Raw genomic sequence first — 22,567 nt, forward strand, 5'->3', positions numbered from 1 at the left:
GAACATTGTATATACTATTAGATTCAGTTATTATGCTGCTTGTTGTTCAGTCATGTCCAGCTCTTCATAACCTCATTTGGGTTTTCTTGGCAAAGATACTGGAGTGGTTTGCCATTTCCTTCTCTAGCTCATTTGACAAATGAGGAAACTGAGGAAACAGTATAAAGTGACTTGCCCAGGGTCACACAGCTAAGACCAGATCTGAACTCAGAAATGATTCTTCCACACTTAAGTCCCAGAACTCTATCCACTGTGCTACCTAGCTGTCCAATGCTTGTTATTCAGTCTTTTCATTTGTGTCTGACTTTGTGACCCCATTTGGCATTTTCTTGGCAAAGATACCAGATGAGTTGCCATTTTACAGATGAAGAAACTGAGGCAAACAGGATTAAATGACTTGCCCAGGGTCACACAGCTAAACAATGAGTGTCTGAGGCTGAATTTGAACTCAGGTCTTCCCAACTCCGGGCCCAGTTCACTAACCACTGTACCACCTAGCTGCCCCCATTAATATGTTACTTAGTTTTGTCAAATTGCTTTGTTTTCTCTTTCTTTTATGAGGAATGACTTTCTGTGAATGGTGGGAGGGCCAATCATATATCTAGAAATAAAGGTCCCATTAAAATAAAATATAGCAATATTTTTTTTTAAAGAAAACTAAACCAGAAAAAAAGGGGGCAGGGATACCCTCTTTGACCGGAAAGGCTAACATACATGGAGGAGATAGTGTCTTGGAGAGGCAGCAAGCCATGGTGATGAGAGATGCAGTCTCAAAGTCTGGGAAACTTGGGATCAGGTCATACTTCTGCTGTTGCTCTGTGACCCTGGTGGTGAGTCACGTAGCTTCTGGTTGCCCCATGCAACTCTGACGAGAAGCCCCAGATGAGTTGCCACACTCAGAATCTCCCCAGTGAAATCCTTGTCTAGATCTAAATAAAAGAAAGAAATTGCCTTGTCTAGGCAAAGAAATCAGAGACAACCTTCTGGTGTATAAATTATTGCATTGAGGAACGTGCTCCTTGGGGTATAGGAATGTCCTAAATAGAACTTGAATCTCAGCTTGGTCTGTGTGCCTCTGGCCCTTGCTTAGGGGAAAGGGTGACCTGACCAGCTGAAGGAAGTGTCAGGTCAGCCTGCTGGGCGTTTGCCAGTGGGGGGTGGGGGTGGGTGTGGATGAGGGATCAAGACGATGATTCATTAGGCTCCCTTAGCTGAGAATAACCCATCAAGCGTCTTACCTTACTTGTTCCAATCAGCCCTCATTTTTGCAGTTTGCACGCTTAGGCCAGACACTTGAGAGTTCAGAGAGGTTTATTACTGTCCTTAAATACATGTCAGCTGTCAGTCCCCAAACACTGGCTCTGCCTTGACTATTTATTTCATTTGTCTTCCCCACAACAAACTGTGTGTGTGTGTGTGTGTGTGTGTGTGTGTGTGTGTGTGTGTGTACACACACACTAAATAATAACAAATGAGTAGGTTGTACTTGGTTCAGATTCTGTTCTTATACCACTGGTTTGCTTGTCTGGTTGATGGTTGCTTTCCTTATTGAGGGGCATCTGAAATGATTTTTGTTCATCCTTAGAACAGTCATTGCTATTTAACTGTGGCAGAGTAGAGGGAAGCTGAATGCTCCAGACGATAGGCCGTGATGAGCGGAAGAAAGACAGCATTTTAGAGGCCTTAAATTCTTGAAGCTTGAGCTTAGAGAGTAGTGGAAAGGGGGTGAGATTGGAGGAGGAGAAAGCAGTGTGGTACCAATTAGGGGTGTTGGAAATGAGGCAAGAGAAACCTGGGTTCAGAGCTTGTGTCAGATGCCTTTTGTTGTTGCACGTAATAGTATTTTATTTTTTTCCAATTACATATAAAGATGGTTTTCAACATTCTTTTTTTAAACAAGATTTTGAGTTTCAATTTTTTCTCCCTTTCTCTCTTCCCTTTCCCCTCCCCAGGACAGCCAGCAATCTGATATAGGTTATACATGTACAATCATGTTAGACATATTTCCACATTAGTCATGTTGTAAAAGAAGAATTAGAACAAAAAGGAAAAACCATGAGAAAGAAAAAAACAAAAAAAGTGAAAATAGTATGCTTTGATCTGCATTCAGATTCCATAGTTCTTTCTTTGGAGGTGGAGAGCATTTTCCATCACAAGTCCTTTGGAATTGTCTTAGATCATCGCATTGCTGAGAAGAGCCAAGTCTATCAATTAATGATCACACTATGTTGCTATTACTGTGTACAGTGTTCTCCTGGTTCTGCTCACCTCATTCAGCATCAGTTGATGTAAGTTTGTCTGACTTGTCTGATGCCAGTCACTTTGAGCAAATTATACCCAGAATCAGAATTGGAAGGGACCCGAGAGGTTATAGAGTCCAATCTCCCCCCCCCCCATTTTACAAGGGATGAAGTTGAAGACAAGAGGGTTGACATGATGTGCCAAGAGACACACAGGTAATAAGAGGCAAAACCAGGATTTGTACCAGGATCTCTACTTGCAGAACCCTTGCTCCTTCTTCGTTGTCAGATGTGAAATGGGCATGACTCTACTAACCTCACAGGACTGCCTTGAGAGTCAGGTGAGATAAAACCTTGCGGGGCTTTTTTATTCTGTTCCTTCTAAATGGGAGGGCAAGTGCAGCTCCTTGGAACGAATCTATCACTCAGTGAACTTGGAAATTCCATTTTGTGGAGTTCTGTAATGTGAGGGAAACCTTAGTAAAAAGTGCTGGGCCTGGAATCAGGAAGACCTGGTTTCAAATTTGGCCTCACACACCAGCTGCGTGATGTTGGATAAGTCACTGAACCTTTTTTTTGCCTGTTTCCTCATCTGTAAAATGAGCTGGAGGAAAAACAATGGCAAACCACTCCAGTATCTTTGCCAAGAAAACCCCAAATGGGGTCGCAAAGGGTAGGACACAATTGTAATGACTCAACAACAGCCACAAAACATTTATATAGTGCCTACTAGGGGCCAGTCTCTTTACAATTATTATCTCATTTGATCCTGACAGTAACCCTGGAAGATAGGTGCAGTTGTTACCTCTGTTATGCAGATGAAGAAACTGAAACAAACAGAGGTAAAGTGACTTTCCTAAGGTCACAGAGCTAGTAAGTATCTGAGGCTGAATGTGAACTGAGGTCCTCCTGACTCCAGGGCCTGTGCTCATTGCAATGGGGCACCTGGCTGCTTCCTTTACATCACATTAATGGCACTTACCATACATAGTTCTTATAGGAATCACTGTATGGATATAGGATGTATTTTGTAGGATAATGTATGTAAACTTTAAAGGACTATGTAAATGTCAGTTATTATCATAACCGCTATGCAATTATTATCATTACTGGTGTACAAGTGAAATGTGTGCAGAACATAGCATTTAACTGGCATTTAGCAACAGGATGGCTGAAGCTGCTCAGTGTAGCAGGAAATATTTGTTTCTGATCTTATTGATGCACATAGTTGTTGTTTTTTAAAGAATTAGTTAGAGTATCAGAAGGCACTGGCTTTTAGGCTTTCTACTCCAGTCTGAGCACTGAGATAGTGTTTGATCCTGATGTGTAGATTTTTCTTTCCATTGAAACAAATGAACCTGAGACAGCTCCTCATCTCCCTGTTAGTTGTGATTATGACTATTTGTGTCAGGAAATGCTCAGATTCCAGAGCAAGTTCTCTGGAGAGGAAGCCACCTTCTTGGCACGTGGCCTGGAGCTTCTGGAACCAGCCAAGTCAGCAAGTTCCCAATTCAGGAGGGAGCCCAGAATTCATGCATTAACCTTTGGTGCTTATAATCTTCTCCTGTGGGCTTAGTGGCTGGCATGGCTCCAATTTCATGTTTCTTCATCTTTGGACATTCCGGTGCATTTCTGGCTTAGAGCCAGTCCTATTTTGACAGAAGGAACATTGGGAGTCATGTCTAGTGGCCATACCTATATTGGGTATATTGAGGTGGAGAGGGGTGGGCAGGGATTTTTCCCAAGTCCTATAGTGGAATTGTTTCAAAGTAGAGAGTGACAAGTAGAGGGGTATTTGTGGGTGTGATCGGGGCCCTTAGAGACTGGAGAAAGTGACTAAGTATGGAGAAGGAGGACAGTTCTGAAATCTTGACCTAGAATAGGGTCAGGAATAAATAAGTTGGGAACTACTGTAGTCTGACCTAATGTGGGAGGCTTGTACATGTCTGAAGTAGAAGTCACTGCTTAGATTTAGCCTAAGGAAAGACTTGACTGTTACTAGCCAATAGTGATTGGATTGAAAACATCTATATTCTTAATAATAATAATAATAATAGTTGATCTTTATATAATATTTAATGGTTCATAAAGTGCATCGTGTACATAATCTCAGTGGAGTCTCACAACTAACATAAGGTTTTTGAGGGGAGAGTGGGAAGGGAAGGTCATAGGGTCTTTGGTAGAGGGAATTCCTAGTCTGGAAACTTCCTCCACCAATGCAGATCAGGAACTTAACTTCCACTAGAGAGTTGCCTTGGACTCTGAGAGTTAAATGGTATATTGTACAGTCACATGTACAATGTGTCAGAGGCAGGCCCTAAACTTAACTCCAAGACTGACTCTCTATCTGCTATATTGCTGTACCTCATGTCCTGGAATAAAGTATAAGTATTTCCGCCCCCCTCTTTTTTTTTTTTTTTTTACAAATAAAGAAACCAAGACTCTGAGATGTCTGAAGTAGGATTTGAACTCGGCTCCACTTAAATCCAGTTCTGTGTCTCCTATTACAAGCTTGTTTAAATTGGCATATACCCCCAGAATTTCATTTAATTTTTTTATCCTCCCTGGGCTCTAACTTCATTTAAAGTGACATCAACCATGTTCATGACATAGTTACATTTCTTCCTTCCTTCTTTCTTTTATCCTTCTCTTTCTTTCTTTCTCTTTTTCTTTTTCCTCTCTCTCCCTCCCTCCCCCCTCTCTCTGTGTCTCTCTCTGTCTGTCTCTTTCTCTCTCTGTCTCTGTCTCTCCCTCTCCCTCTCCTTCTCCCTTATGCAAGGTGTACCAGAAGTCTTAGTGTAGGTTTCTTGCTTTAATAGCTTAAAACCACACTAAGATTTTTGGGAAAATCTTTATTTTGTTGGATCACCATGGCCAACAACTTTCTTAGTGATCACCTTGCTCCTGTTGAGCCCCTTTTTAGCCAGATGGGTCAGTAGCAGGCACTGTCTATCACCAGGACCACACAAGACTTCTTTCTAATTTAGTCAGACCTCTCAGAGCTTGTACTGTGTTGGCATCATCCCCAATAACCAGGGCCACCTCCATGCCCTGATTTTTAAACTCTGAGGATCTAAAGAGAAAAATATATGATTTGTCCTCTCAAGTAGGACCTATGCTTCATTTTTTTTTGCAGGGAAGCAGGCCCTTCCTGTAAGGAGACAAGAATGTTTGTTATCTTATTCCTTCTCTGCTGGGATTATTGTTTAAAACTGTATATTCCTCCCAGAGATATTGCGAGGTTCAGTGAGATAATACTTGCAAAGTTCTTGGCATGAGGTACATATTAGGCACCATATAAATGCCAGCTTTTATTATTGTTGTTGTCATTATTGTTATTACTCAAGTAATTATGAAGTCTATTTGCTGTAATAATTTTAAGTCAGAGAGAGAACACTAATGATTAGGCAGATCAAGAAAGGTCTCATATTAGGAGGCACTAGTATGAAGGCATAGGGGACAAGAAGTAGTCCATGCAATTCTGAAAAACATGCTGGAAAATGTTCTCCATGTCCAAAAAAAAAAAAAAAAGAACTGTGGAATCTGAATGCAGATCAAAGTATGCTATTTTCACCTTATTGTTATTTTTTCTTTCTTGTACTTTTTCTTTTTGTTCTGATTCTTCTTTTACAACATGACTAATATGGAAATATATATAGTATGTGTATCTATACATGTGTGTATATGTGTATGTGTATGTATATGTATGTATGTATGTGTGTGTGTGTGTATATATATATATATATATATATATATATATATATAAAACACCTATATCTGATTGCTTGTCATCTTGGGAAGGGAAGGAGGGAGAAAAATTTGGACCTCAAAATCTTACAAAAATGAATGTTGAAAACAATCTTTACATGTAATTGGAAAATAAAAGAAAATACTACAAAAAAAATACTGAGGCAGATCATGGAGTAGAGAAAGGAATTTAAGATGGGGACAAAAAGAAAAAGTCAAATGCAACAAGGAGGGAGGAAGGGAGGGAGAGCGAGAGAGAGGGAGAGAGAGAGAGAGCGAGAGAGTGTGAGAGAGAGCCCGCGCGAGCGTGAGAGAGTGAGCACTGATCCAATCTGATCCTTGGGCTGGTATGAAACTTGGATTTACATGCCAGTCCTGCCAGTCTTGGGCCAGGAATCTATTTTCTTTAAGCCAGCACTCAGCACAATATCTGGGACATAGTAGGTGATTAATACATATCTGATAATCATTTGAAATTTGATTAGCTCTCTGGGATTTGTAAGGTCCAGACAGATAAACATTTCCCCACAGTTATGAGAGCAGTTTAAAATGGTCATGATTTTTGAGGCAAATGGGGACTTGAAATGTGCCCGTGATTTTTTTTTTAAGAGACAAACACTCTTCTCTGTTCTTAGGCTATGAGCTCCTTCAGAGAAGAGGCTATTTCTTATTGTTAGTGGTTTTGTTGGTGGTGGTGGGGTTTTTTTTGCCTTGTTTTTGGATTGCCAGCCCTTAGTATAGTGCCTGGCACACAGTGAACTTTTAATAAACTCTACTTGACTGACTGAGAAAACAGCCTGTGAGAGAACCAACTGAGAAGAGGGTTGGAGGAGATGGCACCCCCAGTTCTACTCAAAACATAAAGAGTCATATTGGGAAGAATACAACAGAGGGCCCATAGGTGAAAAGGAGAAACTGAAAGGAGGGTTGAACCATTGGGGCAGATGTACAGGTGTTTTAGGATAGAGGATTCCAACTGGTTATAGCTTGTATTCTCTTCTTCAAGTACTGAGGGAATTCCCCCCAAAAGATCCCAAATCCCCCTCCTTGTGCCTATCCAGTAATAGCCACTATAATATATTCCATTCATTTCCTTTTCCTCAAAGTTTCCTGTATCCTGATTTTGCCTCAAATAAAGAAAGGCCAGCTAATGAGGAGTTGTAGACACAAAAATTTAAATCGGAGCAGAAAGCCAAACTTCTGTCTGAATGTTAAAAATGTTCCTAATTGGGGGCTCTGGGCTACTGTGATTGTACTGGTAACTTTTCATCTGATAAAACCCCTATAAACCAACAGAAAAAACCCCAACAGAATCATGTTGACCTGAGGGGCATTAAAAATTGAGCTGGTATTTCTAGTAGGGTGTGGCCAATTGAATTTACAGCCTCTGAGACTGCAAAAGGAGCAGGAGGGAGGAGTCAGGGCAGACTGCAGTGAGATTCAGCTCCACCCTTTTCTCTAAAAGGAGCAGATAGTACCTTCTGAAGCAAACACCTGCCAGGCGTTGGAAAAGGTTGTGGTTTTAACTTCTTTAGCTTAAAGTGTAAGGATCTGACTACCCTATATACCTTTAAAGTTCTGTTTTGTGTTGTTGTTGTTGTTGTTTAACTGAACTATAGCTCAGGATATATCTTTTTTTTTTTTGGGTGAGGCAGTTGGGGTTAAGTGACTTGCCCAGGGTCACACAGCTAGTAAGTGTCAAGTGTCCGAGGCCAGATTTGAACTTAGTTCCTTTTGAATTCAGGGCCAGTGCTCTATCCCCTGCACCACCTAGCTGCCCCAGGATCAATATTATTTTTAAAGCCTGTTGTTCAGACATTCAATCATGACTCCATTGACCTCTGTTCATGTCTTAGCAAAGACACTGGAATGGTTTGCCATTTCCTTTTTCATTGATTAAGTGACTTGCCCAAAGTCAAGATAGTGAGGAAGTTTCTGAAGCTGAATTTGAACTCCAGTCTTCCTGACTGAGCCCAGTACTCTATCCAGGGCTCCACCTGGATGCCTCCCGTTTAAACTCTGTTCACCACTCCTTAAACATATGCCATATTTTCCAGTTTCTGAGACGGTCCAGTGGATAGAGTGCTGGGCTTACTTACATTCAGGAAGATTCTTTTCCTGAGTTCAAATCTGGCCTCAGAGACTTACTAGCTAGTGTGACCTTGGGAAAATCACTCAAGCCTGTTTGCCTCAGTTTCCTCATCTGTAAAATGAGATGGAGAAGGAAATGGCCAACCACTTTTGCCAAGAAAACTACAAATGGGGGGGGGCAGCTAGGTGGCTCAGTGGATAGAGCACTGGCCCTGGATTCAGGAGGACCTGAGTTCAAATCCGGCCTCAGACACTTGACACTTATTAGCTGTGTGACCCTGGGCAAGTTACTTAACCCCAACTGCCTCACCAAAAAAAAAAAAAAAAAAGAAAACTACAAATGGGATAACGAAGAATTGGAATCTGACTGAAATGACCGAATAACAACAACAATCTGTACCATTCACATGCTTGAAATGTACTTCTAGCTGCTGATGCCAAAATCTGCCTGTTGGAATCCTAATCATCCTTTAAGGCACAGTTTAAATGCCCTCTTTAGAGTCATAATCTGGGTCCAAATCTAGCCTCTGATACTTCCCATCTCTGCGACCTTGGGCAAGCCACTGAGCTTTCTTAGGCCTCAGTTTTCTCATCTGTAAAATGAGTGGCTTGGCATGTGGCTTTGGAGGTCCCTTTCAACTCTAGCCCTATAATGCTAAGATCTTCCTGTGCTGCCTGCAAGAGAGCCTGAGAAGAGATGAAGTTGGTTGTCCAAGGGCTGTTCCAAAATAAATGTTGGAAGAGGACTCTGCAACAAGATGGCCAATGGGGATGAATTATTTTGCCACAAGCAATTCGTAAAGACCTTTTTTTTTTAATGAGGCAATTGGGGTTAAGTGACTTGCCCAGGGTCACACAGCTAGTAAGTGTTAAGTGTCTGAGGTCGGATTTGAACTCAGGTACTCCTGGCTCCAGGGCTGGTGCTCTATCCACTGCGCCAGCTAGCTGCCCTCATAAAGACCTTTTATTAAGTCAGAGAGGGATTGTAATCTGTGTTGACAAAGGGAGAACCTATTCTACGGAAATAAACATTGAACCAGAGCAAAATCAGTTCATTCATTTGGAGTCTGAGGTAGTTCTTTTAGCTAAACCCTCTTCAGCAGACCTGCGGGCAGTCTGATGGAGAATGTGCCCACAGAGCTGCTAATTCAACCAAAGATCATTGTGGAAAGCTCCCTAAGAACAAGACACACTCTAGCTAAACCCTGAGGTTATCCTGTAGTTCTGAGGTTGAACTAGTAAATGGAATCAGATCATTATTTCCTAAAGTGACTGCATTGCATCATACTTAGCAAGTCAAAACTTCTCTAAGTGGTGCTGCACAATGTTGATGAGTGAGTGTATAGGGACACTGGAGACTATGGAGCTGAAAATAGTATTCTGTAATTATTCTATCATTCTTTTCTCTAAAGAAGGCTGAAATTTCCACTTTGAGCCTGTTCAGTCTCTTCTGTTGTCTTCCTTTTTTTCTTCTTTTCCCTTTCCCAAAGTCAACCAAGAAAAGAAATGCATTTTGTTGAATGGTAAATTCTTCCTTTGGGCTTTTCACCCTGATTAAGGAGGTGAAACTCAGGGTCAAGAGAATTAAAAGGAGTTTATCATGACTACATCAAGGTAGAAATCCCTTAAGTGGCTGATGACTGGAGAGCAGCAATGGCTTCCAGGTGGAGCCAGTTTTTATTGATAACTTTCATAATGAGATAAGGACAATTAGATCAATGTCAGCAAAAGAGGTTGAGCCAATGCATCTCAGGTCATCCCCCAGGGAGCAAATTTTGTGACAATTTTCAAGTATATACAGGTAGTGGAGGATATCTTAACTACATGACAGATGTCAGAGGACTAACCTTGCCTCCAACACTGATTGACAAGCAGGTCTGGGAACAGTTAGTTGCTTGAGAAAGCATGATTTTCATTAGTTTAATCCAGTTTAAGTTAGATCTGTGTCTGGCCATAGTACCATTCATATTATTAAATATGCCATATCTAAGGTAGGGGAAGCTAGGTGGCACAATGGATAGAGTATTGGGCATGGAGTTAGGAAGATTCCTCTTCCTGAGTTCAAATTCAGCCTGACTCTTTTTTTGGGGGGGGGGCAATGGCGGTTAAGTGACTTGTCCAGTGTCATACAGCTAGTAAGTGTCAAGTGTCTGGGGCTGGTTTTGAACTCAGGTCCTCCTGAATAAAGGCTGGTGCTTTATCCACTGTGCTACCTAGCTGCCCCCAGCCGACTCTTAATAGCTCTGTGACCTTGGCCAAGTCACTTAACCTTGTTTGCCTCTGTTTCCTTACCTGTATAATGAGCTGGAGAAGGAAATGGCAAACCACTCTTGTATCTTTGCCAAGAAAACCCCAAATAGTTCACAAAGGGTTGGAAACAACTAAAAAATTACTAAACAACAACATAGCTAAGGTATACTATAATCACCAGAGAGAACCAATTCCTGGGAATTGAGTGAGTATTCTTGGGTAAAAATATGACTCAATTGAGCAAAAGCTTATTAAGCACTGATTATGTGCTAGGTGAGGGGGGGGGGATAAAAAGACAAAACAAAATACTCCCTTTTCCAAACAAACTTCTGTTCTACTGGGGCATACAACATGTATATAGATAAATAAATATAAAAGAATATTAGGAGAGAGAAGGCACTAACAAATGGGTGACTAAGGAGAAAAGTCTTCTTTAGGAAATGAACCTTGCAGGCAGAAAAAACTAGGGATTTTTAGAGCCACAGTGAAGGGAATTTCAGGCATATGGCATAGCCTTGCAAAAAGATATTAGTCAGATCAGGAGAGGAAAGGAGCTTAGCCTTTATTAAGCACCTGATATCTACTGGGTATTAGAGATACAAAATCAAAGCCCCTGCCCTCAAGGGGCTGCCATTCTGTTTAAGTATTGTTTTGGGGAATTCAGTCAATAAGCAGTTATTCAGTATTTACCCTGTACTGGACTAAAATCTGGGGGTAGAAAGAAAAGCAAAAACAATCTTTGTTAATGATTAAAATGGGGATTGTAGAAGGATGGAAGAAGAGGTAGTGGTGCTAGAAGAAGGTGTTTTGTAGTTTTATTTTACTTTTTAAATCTAGCAACTGATTTCTCTAATTCACTGGGGTTAATAGCCATAGAACAGGATTCCCATATGATATGGACATCCCACCAGTGTTATGCTGGTAAAATGTTTAACAACCAGCTCCTTCAGAGTTTTACATTTAATATGTATTATTAATGTTTTCTCCATCACTTTTTAAAGTCTGGACCAAGACTTGGGCATATTATAGTCTCCAAGCCAAATCTAGTCTTCTGACTAATTTTGTACAGTCTGTGAGTTAAGAATAATTTTTTTTTTACATTTTTCAATAGAACTCTGTAAATGTAGAATCCATTTTTACCTTGCTAGATCTTTCAAAAGCAGACATTAGTTCTAGCCCTCAACATATTTTACTGACCTCTGGCCTAGACAATCAATAAAACAGTCAATCAACCTTGATTGTAGTATTGGTAGATTTATGAGGTGTAAATAGTCACACTGAAAATTTAACAATGGATCAGAGCTGATCCCTGGGATCCCACCCTGGATCCCATCCTGCTAGTTCAGAGGGTTTATATATAGGAGATTTGGTTTGTTATCCAGTTCTCTGGCCCACCTTTGGTCGAATTCTATCTCAGTAGAACATAAAAAATCAGCGAAGAGTAATCGTAAACCAGAAGCTCTATGTTGAGTTGGTGCTGGTGTAAGTGATGACCCTGACTAGGGCATCCACTCTGGATTAACAACAATAACACCCCATTTCTTCCAGCTGTGGTCAGCAGAAGCCCCCTTGTTTGCTCTTGTAGGCCTCGGGGCATTTGCCTCACTGGCAGGTACTTTAAGCTCCAGGGCCTGTTGGAAGAAAATAATCCAATTTATGGCTGAATCTTATAGAGCCTTTCTTGGTCTTTTCATGAGATGTCATCTGTTTTGTTGAACTGGTAGAATTTACGGCATCCCACAGTGGTGCCAGGTTTCTGTTTCTGTTAACACTGCTAGGAGTAGATATGAATAAGCTCTTCTTCCTCAGTGGATGCCCCATGGTAGGATTCTAAAAGTGTTTGGAAATTTTTTTTTTCTTGTCCTGGTTTGAGATTCTCTTGCTCTTTAGTATGCAGATGGAGCATAACATTTATCCACAACATGAAAAGATGTGCCTTGAATAGATACCTAGTCATGCTTAAGATAAGTGTATCTGCATAGGAACAAAGCTAATGTGAAAGACCAGCTATTGGAGGGAAGGAGGCAGACACAGGAGATAGATGTGCCATGTCCAAAGATCTTTTTTAGAGAGAGCACAGACCTGTGCTATTTTAAAAGCACAAATCGTTGTGGTTCCAAGAGAATAGGATGAACTTCAGGCTTAATGTCCAGTCTCAGGTGACAGAAAAGAGTTCAAATCTTTTTATAAAAAGTTGTTTTGTTGCCTTATCATCTAATTCAAAAAAAGAATACGATTCAAAATCATGCATGCTTCAAATAAGCCAACAGCACCAATAACAAAGGGCAGCTCTGGGAGAATAGCGATTACCCCCAAAGCATAATTTTGGCCACAAATAAATAAAAGATGACTTTAGAACTTAGATATTAACCCATTTTGATGATGTCTTGGGCTATTTCTGCCTGGGTTACAAACTTCAGTTTAGAACTGCAAGCTACAGTGAGTATTGTGTTCTGAAATTCCCATGTTTTTAAAGAAGCGTGAAAAAAGAATTTGTATATGTGTAATTCTTGGCTTGACCTTGATAATCTTAGGTCTAAAATGGATGATATAAATTTATTTTGCTAAAGAACTGCCCTTTAAAAACAACTGCTCATTGACATACTCTTACTGAAAATGAAGAAATGCTTGCTTAAATTCATTTGCCACCAGTTGCTGTATTTGGATCGGACTCCTCAAACATCATGCATTCTAGACAACATTCTCCATTTCCTTATGACCTTTGCCTATTGGTCTGGTATGGTGAGGGGCAGTTGTCCCTAGAAGAACCCCAGCACCCCATCCCCCAACATGTTCCCAGTATCTTCTTGTCACTGTCTTCCTCCTGATTCTCCAGGATCAGGACTTCTCAAGATGAGATTTTGGCACAATGGGAAGGGACATTGACATATTTATGCTACTGGGAAACCATTCTTGTGAAAATAAATTCAGGGCTTATTTACAAGCTAAATGAATCATTTCTTTCTATTAAAAATTTCTATTTAGTAGGGGAAGGGCAGAGCGGTTTGAGTTTTTATTTTTATTTTTTGGTGGGGGTAAAATTCATGTGCGAGAGAAATGGGGAAAAGGAATAAGTTTCTGTACCAATGTCAACTTGGCATCTATAATCTGTTACCATGATTGATTTTGATGCCCTATCAGCTTTTTGAGTGGCGGGTCATATTTCCTGCTTTTTGTGGGAAGGGAAGAAAATGGCTGTTATATAGTATTTTTTGGGGAAAAAAACTTTAGACCTAATTAGAGGTTGAGGAGGGAAAAGAGACTGCTTTGGTCCATGCTTGTCGTTTTTTTAATTATAAAAGTGTTTTATTATTTTTCAGTTACATGTAGAAATAGTTTTCAACATTTGTTTTTATAAGATTTCTAATTTCAAATTTTTTTCCATCCCTCCCCTCCCTCCCCAAGACAGAAAGTAATCTGATATAGGTTATATATATGTATAATAACATTAAACATATTTCTGCATTAGTCATGTTATGAGAGAAGAATCGGAGCAAAAAGGAAAAACCTCAAAAAAGAAAAACAACAGCACCAAAAACAAAAGAAATAGTTTGGTTCAATCCGCATCCATGTTCCACAGTTCTTTTTTTTTCTGGATTTGGAGAGCCTTTTCCATCATGAGTCCTTTAGAACTATCTTGTACCATTGTATTGGTGAGAAGAATCAAGTATATCACAGTTGATCAACACATAATGTTGATGATACTGTGTACAATGTTCTTCTGGTTCTGCTCATCTCATGCATCATCAGTTCATGCAAGTCCTTTCAGATTTCTCTGAACTCCTCCTGCTCATCGTTTCTTACACATGCTTGTCGTTTTAATATTATTTTTCAGTGTTTTCACATTGAGTGTGGAGGACCTTCAGACAAGTGACTCTTTTAGGGCTCTGTCCATTTTGGGCTGAGCCTGAAGCCCTGAGCTAGAGATGGCCCAAAAAGTCCTAAGCCTTTGTAATGAGACTGTGGTTCTCTGAAACAGAGCTCAGCTCCCTTTTCTGTAAAATGAGGAAGGTGGAAGAGATGACCTGATGTCTGTGGCACCTCTTAATCTGTGATCCTATGAACTCTAAAGAGGATTTCATTAGCTTTAGACCTACTCATCCTATGTGGGGCTACTCCAACCATATGGCCTTGCAGTCTTTTAACTGAGGGGTGGGGGAGCATGAGGTGACTAAAACACACTTAGGGATTTATCTCCATCTGGTTATGTCTTTGTTATAATCTTCAGTTCTTTAGGAACATACAAGTTATACATGTTATATGTGTACATATACACACATGCAATATATGTATTATATAATAATATACACATTACTCTATGCAATACACATTTGCACATAGAATATATAAATGCACATGCTATGTATATATATATGAATAATTATATGCACAAATACATATATTCTGAAACACATTTATCTCTGTATATCTATATGTGCATACACACATTATATGTAATATATGTGTTATGCATGTGGATGCATATATGCATATGACTTGTGTAATACACATATTTTTCTCTGTATATACATTATAGTAATATATGTGTATGTAATTCACACATATTTTTCTTTCTTTCCCTCCTTCCTTCCCCTTCCCCCTTCTCTTGCTCTCTCCCTTCCTCCACTCTCACACACATGTGTACATGCACAGCTATACACACTCACATACTCACATATTCCTCTACCAATGTATGTCAGCCCCCTCTTTGTAACTAGTAGAATTCCATAGCTCTCTTGGGCACTGAGAGGTAGACTAGGTTGCCTATGCTCATGTGAACAGTGCGTATCAAAGACAGGACTTGACCTGAAAGCCATATCTCTCCCTACTCACTGCACCACATTGCCTCTGAAGGATAATTAGTTTCATCTGATGCTTGTTTTTTAGACTACAACCCTCCATGCCTTGTGTGTGTGTGTGTGTGTGTGTGTGTGTCAATTGGGGTTAAGTGACTTGCCCAGGATCACACAAGCTAGTAAGTGTCAAGTGTCTGAGGCCGGATTTGAACTCAGGTCCTCCTGAATCCAGGGCCGGTGCTTTATCCACTGTGCCACGAAGCTGCCCCTACTCTATGCCTTTTTAAGGGGACCTTTGAGAATCTCTGTGGCTCCCCAAATTCATCACTTTGTAGCCATCCTGATGATGAACCTCCATCAAGGTTCAGTCCTCTGACAGGAGACATGTTGTCACTTCCTTGAAGCAGTTCTCATTGGCAAGTTCAGCCACATTTTGTGCAATGTTATCATGACCTTTGAAGACTCAGTCACCCTAATTCCCTTGAGTAATATTTTAGTGGAGAATTGGTTTTCCAGGGAGAGAGAATCCAGTGGTAGTTCTTTTTTAGTTATGATTTTTCTAATGTGTTAAGTTTGGGCTTGTGAGTTATTTAGTTTTTCCTCAGAAGTTACCAGGGCATAGAGTCTAATTTGTAGAGAATCAAAAATAGATGAATCAATGAGATATTGCTAATGTCAACCAATCATGGCCCCAGCAAGGTTTTCCTTTTAGCACATCTTTTACTTGCCACATCTCCTCCTCCTGTTTTCCCAGCTCTCTTCCCTCTGCCTAATTACTTTCTTAATTGTTTCTTCTCAAACCTTCTTTGACGTGATCAAAGGCAGAAAGGAATAAATACAGCTGTGCACAACAGCAGAGGCAGCAGAGAACCTTTGAGACTATTAAGTAGGTTGCTATTTACCAGAGAACTGAACTGATGTGAACGCCAACAGATTCCCTGGAAATATGGTGTTGGGCTAGCAGTTGGAGTCCCAAATTAATTTTTCACCAGCAAATATTTGTCCACAGAAATTTAAACCATTCTTAATGAGCTGACACATAAGGGGGCAGCATGGTACTATTTGCAAATACCTTCTGTTGAAATAATATTTTATATTTATTTGGGCATGATAGATTTTATGCAAAAAACATATAGGCTCTGTTCAATTAAAAGTTTTCCAGAGCTGCCAGTTGTTAGATTTGTTATCTGCTGTCTGTAAACAATAGTCCTCACTCGTTCACTACTGGGTAGCTTTCTTGATCGGCTTGCAAAAATTTGCTTTAGTGAAAGAAAGTCTTCAGTTAGGGCCTTCAATTCGGAGCTCTGCAGATGTCTTCTGCTGCTGCCTGAGGAATGTCAACTCTCGAGGAAATGCAGTATCTGTTGTGTGGTAGTCCTTAAAAACGTAATTACACAGTGTTCTCCAGTCAAGGCTAAAGTCTTTTCAAGGCTGTTCCTTGCAAAGGCCTATGGGTCAGAAGGCTTCCCAGCTCTAGTTTCTGGGAGCCATTGATGTTTCATTATCAATCATCTGTGTCCAGAGCACTTCTCTTGAGAGTGCAGTTTTGCCTTTTCTCCAAAGAACTGCCAAGCAAAGAAACACCGTGTTTTAATTAATGTTGCTGTGCTGAAGAAGAAATGAAATTAGTGATAAATCATGGCATTAAAATTGTAGAGTTCAGAAACATGAGGGAAAAATGCTCAAGGAGGAATTTGCTTGATCCATCTTTGAGTTTTAAATGGATAAAAAAATTGGGGGGAAGGGGAGTGGGATGGGTGGGTGGGAACTGGACTTGTAATTTCATTGACAATTAGGGAACTTCTGGTGAAGAAACTTCCAGTGGAGACTGCCATTGTTTCTGCAGCCTCATAGTAGTAGAGGGTCTGTGCAGCTTGGATGTATTAGAGTTAGGGACCTCTTTTGTAAATACACACAGAGAGATGGCTCATCTGAGCAGAGACCTCTTCCTAAGACTGCAGGCCGCCATCAGTTATCTTGTGGGTAGGCCCAAGTCACTGGCAGTCATTAAGGACTTGTCTTGTCCTCTTAACAAAGAGCCAGTGGTCATGTCCATGTTTTATAGGGGAGAGAAGTGTACTCATCAAATTTATTGGCAGTACTCCCCCGATCAGCCTCCTGGATCCACTAACTGGATTATTCAGTTTATGTCTTTTTGGAAAAGGGAAATGGGACTCTCCCACAGATAGCAAAAATATCACACACATTTAGATTTGAGGTCAATTTCTTTGAAGAGCAATTAATGTGCACGTACTGCTTTTGTTTGCTTAATTTTCATCAAGTGAGGCTTTAATTTTTGTTTCCTTCTCCAAGGAAGACCCAAGGCAAATTCCCCAAACTTGAAGGAATGGATTGTTGGCTCTGCCTCCCCTTGAATGAAATCCAAAACAAATGTTGTTTGATGATGGTTTACAGTTGAATTACATACAGGTTCGGGGTAAATAATTGGGGTCTTTTATGTTTTTGATCATAGATTTTCAGGACTGTGCCTGATGCCACCCTCCCTGAACCAGTGTCCATGTCCACTTCTCCTCCAAATGCTCCACCACGGCAATCGAAGAGACAGGGGCAGCGTAACAAGAGACCTGTTGCCGTGTACAATCTTTGTCTCGAGCTGGAAGATGGTAAGATGTTAATCCTATTGCTTGGCAGCACTGCTGCAATTGTATGGTCCTTGTGCATCTCGAGCAATTCTCCTTTCTGTGCATCTTCATTTCTTTCTTTTCTCCACTACTCCCCCTTGTCGTATTAGGAAATTATTTAATAGAAAGGAATGGAGGAAATTAAGGCCATCCTATCTCCCTTCTTCCTTCCTTCCTGATCCTTCTTTTTTTTTTATTTTGGTGAGGCAATTGGGGTTAAGTGATTTGCCCAGGGTCACACAGCTAGTAAGTGTTAAGTGTCTGAGGCCAGATTTGAACTTGGGTCCTCCTGACTCCAGGGCCAGTGCTCTACCCACTGTGCCACCTAGCTGCCCCTAGTTCCTGATCCTTCTTAACTTCCTTTCTTCCTTCTTTTTTTGTCCAAGGATCGCTTAGATTTCTTTTTTGGAAGATAAGCATGTGATCTCCACTGAGATTACACAACTAAGAGATAAATGGAGAAAGAAGTAGAATGAATGATCTGATTTTGCACCTGGAGCTAGAAGGGACCTTAGAGATCATATAGTTCAACTCTTTTATTTTGTAAATAAGGAAACAAGCACAGAGAGGGAATGTGATTCACACAATACTCAGTGTCAGAGACAACTAGAATCGAAGCAGATCTTTAACATGTAGGCTAATGCTTCATTTCAGTGTTTAATTCAGTGTTACATTTATATGGATAAAGGGAGTCGATCACCATTTTCTTTCTTTCTTTTTTTTTTTTTTTTGGTGAGGCAATTGGGGTTAAGTGACTTGCCTAGGGTCACACAGCTAGTAAGTGTTAAGTGTCTGAGGCTGGATTTGAACTCAGGTCCTCCTGACTCCAGGGCCGGTGCTCTATCCACTGCACCACCTAGCTGCCCCCAATCACCATTTTCTTCATTCTTTGGATATTTGATTTCATTAGTATAGGACCTCTTTCCATGTGTTTTGTATCTGGTGCCATTTTACTTTCATCTCCTTGTCTTCTCACAAATCACTCATGGAGAATCTACCCAGCCCACAGGAAAATATTGCTACTACCGTATACCTTACTTGCATTAAGCATAACTTGGTAGAGAGCATTATTGCCCTGGTCTTTTCTGAAGACAGAAGAAACAGAATCATAGAATTTGAGAGTTAGAAGTAACCTCATTGGCCACCTAGTCTAAGCTATGCCTGAAAGGAACCCTCCTGTAATATACATAATAAGTATTGAGAGGTATCTGTTATTGGCCTCACTGTGAAAGACTCATTGGGTTTCCCCCATGATCTTATTTTGTTGTCCCTCCCTCTTGCCTCCTTGAATATTTCTAGTTAAGCCATGTGGCCTTTTTTTTTGGCCTCTTCTATGAAGGATAGACCCAGAATGAACTTCTCACTGCCAAGGTCTGCAGTTTATTGTGTCTGATTGACTCTATTGTCAATAGGATATTGCATGCATAAAACCTTATTCCTCTTACTCATTCCCAGAAAGGGCTGTGACAGTTTTGTATGCAGGTCTGTTTTTAGCAGCACTATGAAGTGTTTTTCTTAGATGGGTAATTAGTCTTCAGTTTCATTGATGTTCTACTTCCTACCTTCCTAATGCTATTTTTCATATTTTTAGGACTCTGAGCTCATGTGACTATGAAAATATTTTATTTTTGTCCAAGGGTAGGAAGGATTGAGGATTAAAACCAGTATGTTGTTATTGGACTTCACAGTAAGGCGCTATTTAATCACCTGTCTCCATTTTACTGAACAGGCAAAACTTGCCACCCCTGCAACAAACACAAGTTACAAAACCCTTTAGTGTAGCTGAATGAGGCAGCCGGCTCTGCGGCATGTGTTCAAGAGAACTCGACACATCTTCTTTGCTTTAACATCCTGGGGAGATGAGATGTTGCTGTGTTTTCAACAGTTAACTTAAGCAAAGATAAATAGGATTTTTTCAAAGGGTGTGAACATTACTGCCAAGTCTTGATTTTCCAGAAGAATAATACTTACCTTTCTATATAACTGGATCTATAATCTTACTAATGTATGTATTTCCCTCAGTGGATCTATGTCACAATCCATCCATGCCTTTTCATCCTATGTAACTCTGTCATTGCGTGGATATTCCATATGTGTTCCAGCTGGAAGGCTAGAAGGTTTTTTCGGGGAGAGTAGCATTCTTTGTGGTTCTTCGTCGTTTCAATTGCGTTGGACTCTTCATGACCCCCATTTGGGTTTTTCTTGGTAGAGATGCTGGAGTAGTTTGCCATTTTCTTCTGTAGCTCATTCTACCAATGAGGAAACTGAGGCAAACAGGGTTAAGTGACTTGCCTAGGATCACCCAGCTAGTAAGTGTCTGAGGCTATATTTGAACTCAGATCTTTCTCATTCCAGCTTTGGTGCTTTATCCATTGTTCTACCTAGTTGCCATAAAAAATAGCATTGAAAATGTTAACTACTTTGCTTTTACTCATATTTCATTGGTAACCATTAAAAATTGTTAGCTTTTGAGGGAAAGAGTGATTTGAATTTATATTTATGGAAAGAGGGGATATAATGATCAAAAGTTGGTTCATAGGAGTGCTCAAATGAAAGGAACAACATAGACAATCTGCAAGTGATTCTGCCTTGAGTAGATGTCGTTTTATGAAAGTGGTACCAAACAGCAACAAGATCAACAACAATAAAATGTTATCTGTTCTTAAAGCCATATGTTGTAGATATTTTGGAAGAGTATTGAGCAAAACCTAATCTGATACACACACACACACACACACACACACACACACAAGTATATGCACCAATGTACAGATTGACAGATATTTGAAAAAACAATCCAGCGGCATGAGGCCAGTACCATCTGGCAGATCAGGCCAACGTCTTCATTGCTGAAGTGGTCCGTGTGTTTCCTGTGGCAACATTTCAGATCTGTGTCCAACCACAAATATCCCAATTTTCAGGTGATATCACTTTTCTAACAATAAGGTCATTTTGTTTCAAAGAAAGAAAACTGTTGCCAAATATTTATCTACTTGAATCTCTCTTGGCATTTTTATTATTTGGTTGGTATTTGTTCTACTTTTTTTTTGCTTTGCTAAGCTTTGTAATCATTTTATTGGCCCTCCTTGACAGACAGTATTATGAGAGGGGTCATTTGCCAGATGAAGAAATTGAGGCCAGACAGGCACAGTAACTTGCAGAATTATTGCTAGAGCCAGCCTGGCCTGTGATCTCTCCTTCCCATCTCTCTCTTTTACATGAAAGGATGTGAAAGTATAAAGTAGTGAATTATGATGTAGAATGAAGAAAAATCACTTTCAAATGCTTTCAGTTTAGGTCACATAGGTTATTTGTGTATTCACTGTACCAGAGCTAGGCTTTGAGTCATTCAGTAGGACAATTGGCAATCTAGAGAGCCTAGATGAATGTTTGTACCATTGTCTTTTATATCTCTTAATTACCAGAATTCTTTATCAAGTTGCTACATGTTATGCATAGGTGCTTTGTGGTTCTTTGGCCTAAGTATGGGGAATGAAGATTGAAATTCTTCTGTAGATCTTTTTTAGGTTTTCTTTCTTCATATCTTTATTTTCCATAAAAGTATTTTTGTATTTTCTAGTTACGTGTAGAGATGGTTTTCAATATTTGTTTTTATAAGATTTCTAGTGTCAAATTTTTCTCCCTCCCTCCCTTCCTTTCCCCCTCCCCAAGACAGCAAGCAATCTGATATAGGTTATATATGTACAATCACATTAAACATATTTCTTCATTAGTAATGCCGTGAAAGAAGAATCAGAGCAAAAAAGAAAAACCTCAAAAAAGAGAAACAAACAAAAAAAATAGAAATAGTATGGTTCATTCTGCATCTAGATTCCATAGTTCTTTCTTCATATCTTTCTGTAGTTTCTTCATAAAAGCTTTATCCAGGATACTGGAGGCCTACTTTTATTGTGTCTTCCTGAATTCAAATCTGGCTTCAGATACTTACTACCTGTGTGACCCTGGGCAACTCACTTAACTCTGTTTGCCTCAGTTTCGTCATCTATAAAATGAGCTGGAGAAGGAAATGGCAAACCACCCCAGTACAGAATCATATACAGATCAGACTTCTTTTGAGATCCTAGCTTTTGATTAGAAATCTTTCTTTAATTGTGGACTCTTTATAGGACATCTGTGACACCAGCCCCTGTTAAAATAGCATATATCTGGGGGCAGGTAGGTGGTGCAGTGGATAAAGCACTGGCTCTGGATTTAGAAGAACCTGAGTTCAAATCTGGCCTCAGACACTTGACACTTACTAGCTGTGTGACCTTGGGCAAGTCACTTAACCCTCATTGCCCCACCCCTCCCCCAAATTGCATGTATCTACCGGTTTGACACCTTGGTTGAGGTCCATATTCAGTCACTGATTAAATAAAATTCTCTGTCCTCAAATAGCCCCTTGAGGGCAGGGACTATTTTGGCCTCTCTTTGTATTTCCAGCACTTAGTAAGTACAGTGCCTGACCCAGAGTAGGCTCTTAAATCCTTGTTGAATTGACTGTCAGATCTCTATGCAGTTTTAACATACATGGAAGATACTTGGAGTAGAAACACATGCCAACCATGATTTTTTAACTAAATCAATAAGCAGTAGGTATAGTAAGGTCATAATTATGTCGTCTGTACCTCTGAGTCCATTATGTGACTGTAATATATTGTTTGCTATAGGAAATCTACCTGTTTTGAATGTTTTCATTAAGGCACATAGACTGTTCTCAGGTTTTATGGAGGTAAGAAAACAAGCATTCAGTTCAGTAGTTGCTAATGTTTTCTTAAGTCACTTAGAACAATTCTGTAAA

General features: G+C 40.1%; 1 protein-coding gene across 1 annotated transcript in view; it reads left to right on the forward strand.

Annotated features, from left to right (window-relative positions):
• ARHGAP10 (Rho GTPase activating protein 10) overlaps nucleotides 1-22,567 on the forward strand; it is a 369,896-nt gene that overhangs the window by 277,437 nt on the left and 69,892 nt on the right. Inside the window, exon 19 of the mRNA XM_043973392.1 lies at nucleotides 17,598-17,748. Within this exon, the coding sequence (XP_043829327.1) occupies nucleotides 17,598-17,748 (151 nt within the window). The remainder of the gene's footprint in view (nucleotides 1-17,597; nucleotides 17,749-22,567) is intronic.

The sequence above is a fragment of the Dromiciops gliroides genome, chromosome 6 (genome assembly GCF_019393635.1).
Source record: "Dromiciops gliroides isolate mDroGli1 chromosome 6, mDroGli1.pri, whole genome shotgun sequence".
Taxonomy (NCBI): Eukaryota; Metazoa; Chordata; class Mammalia; order Microbiotheria; family Microbiotheriidae; genus Dromiciops; species Dromiciops gliroides.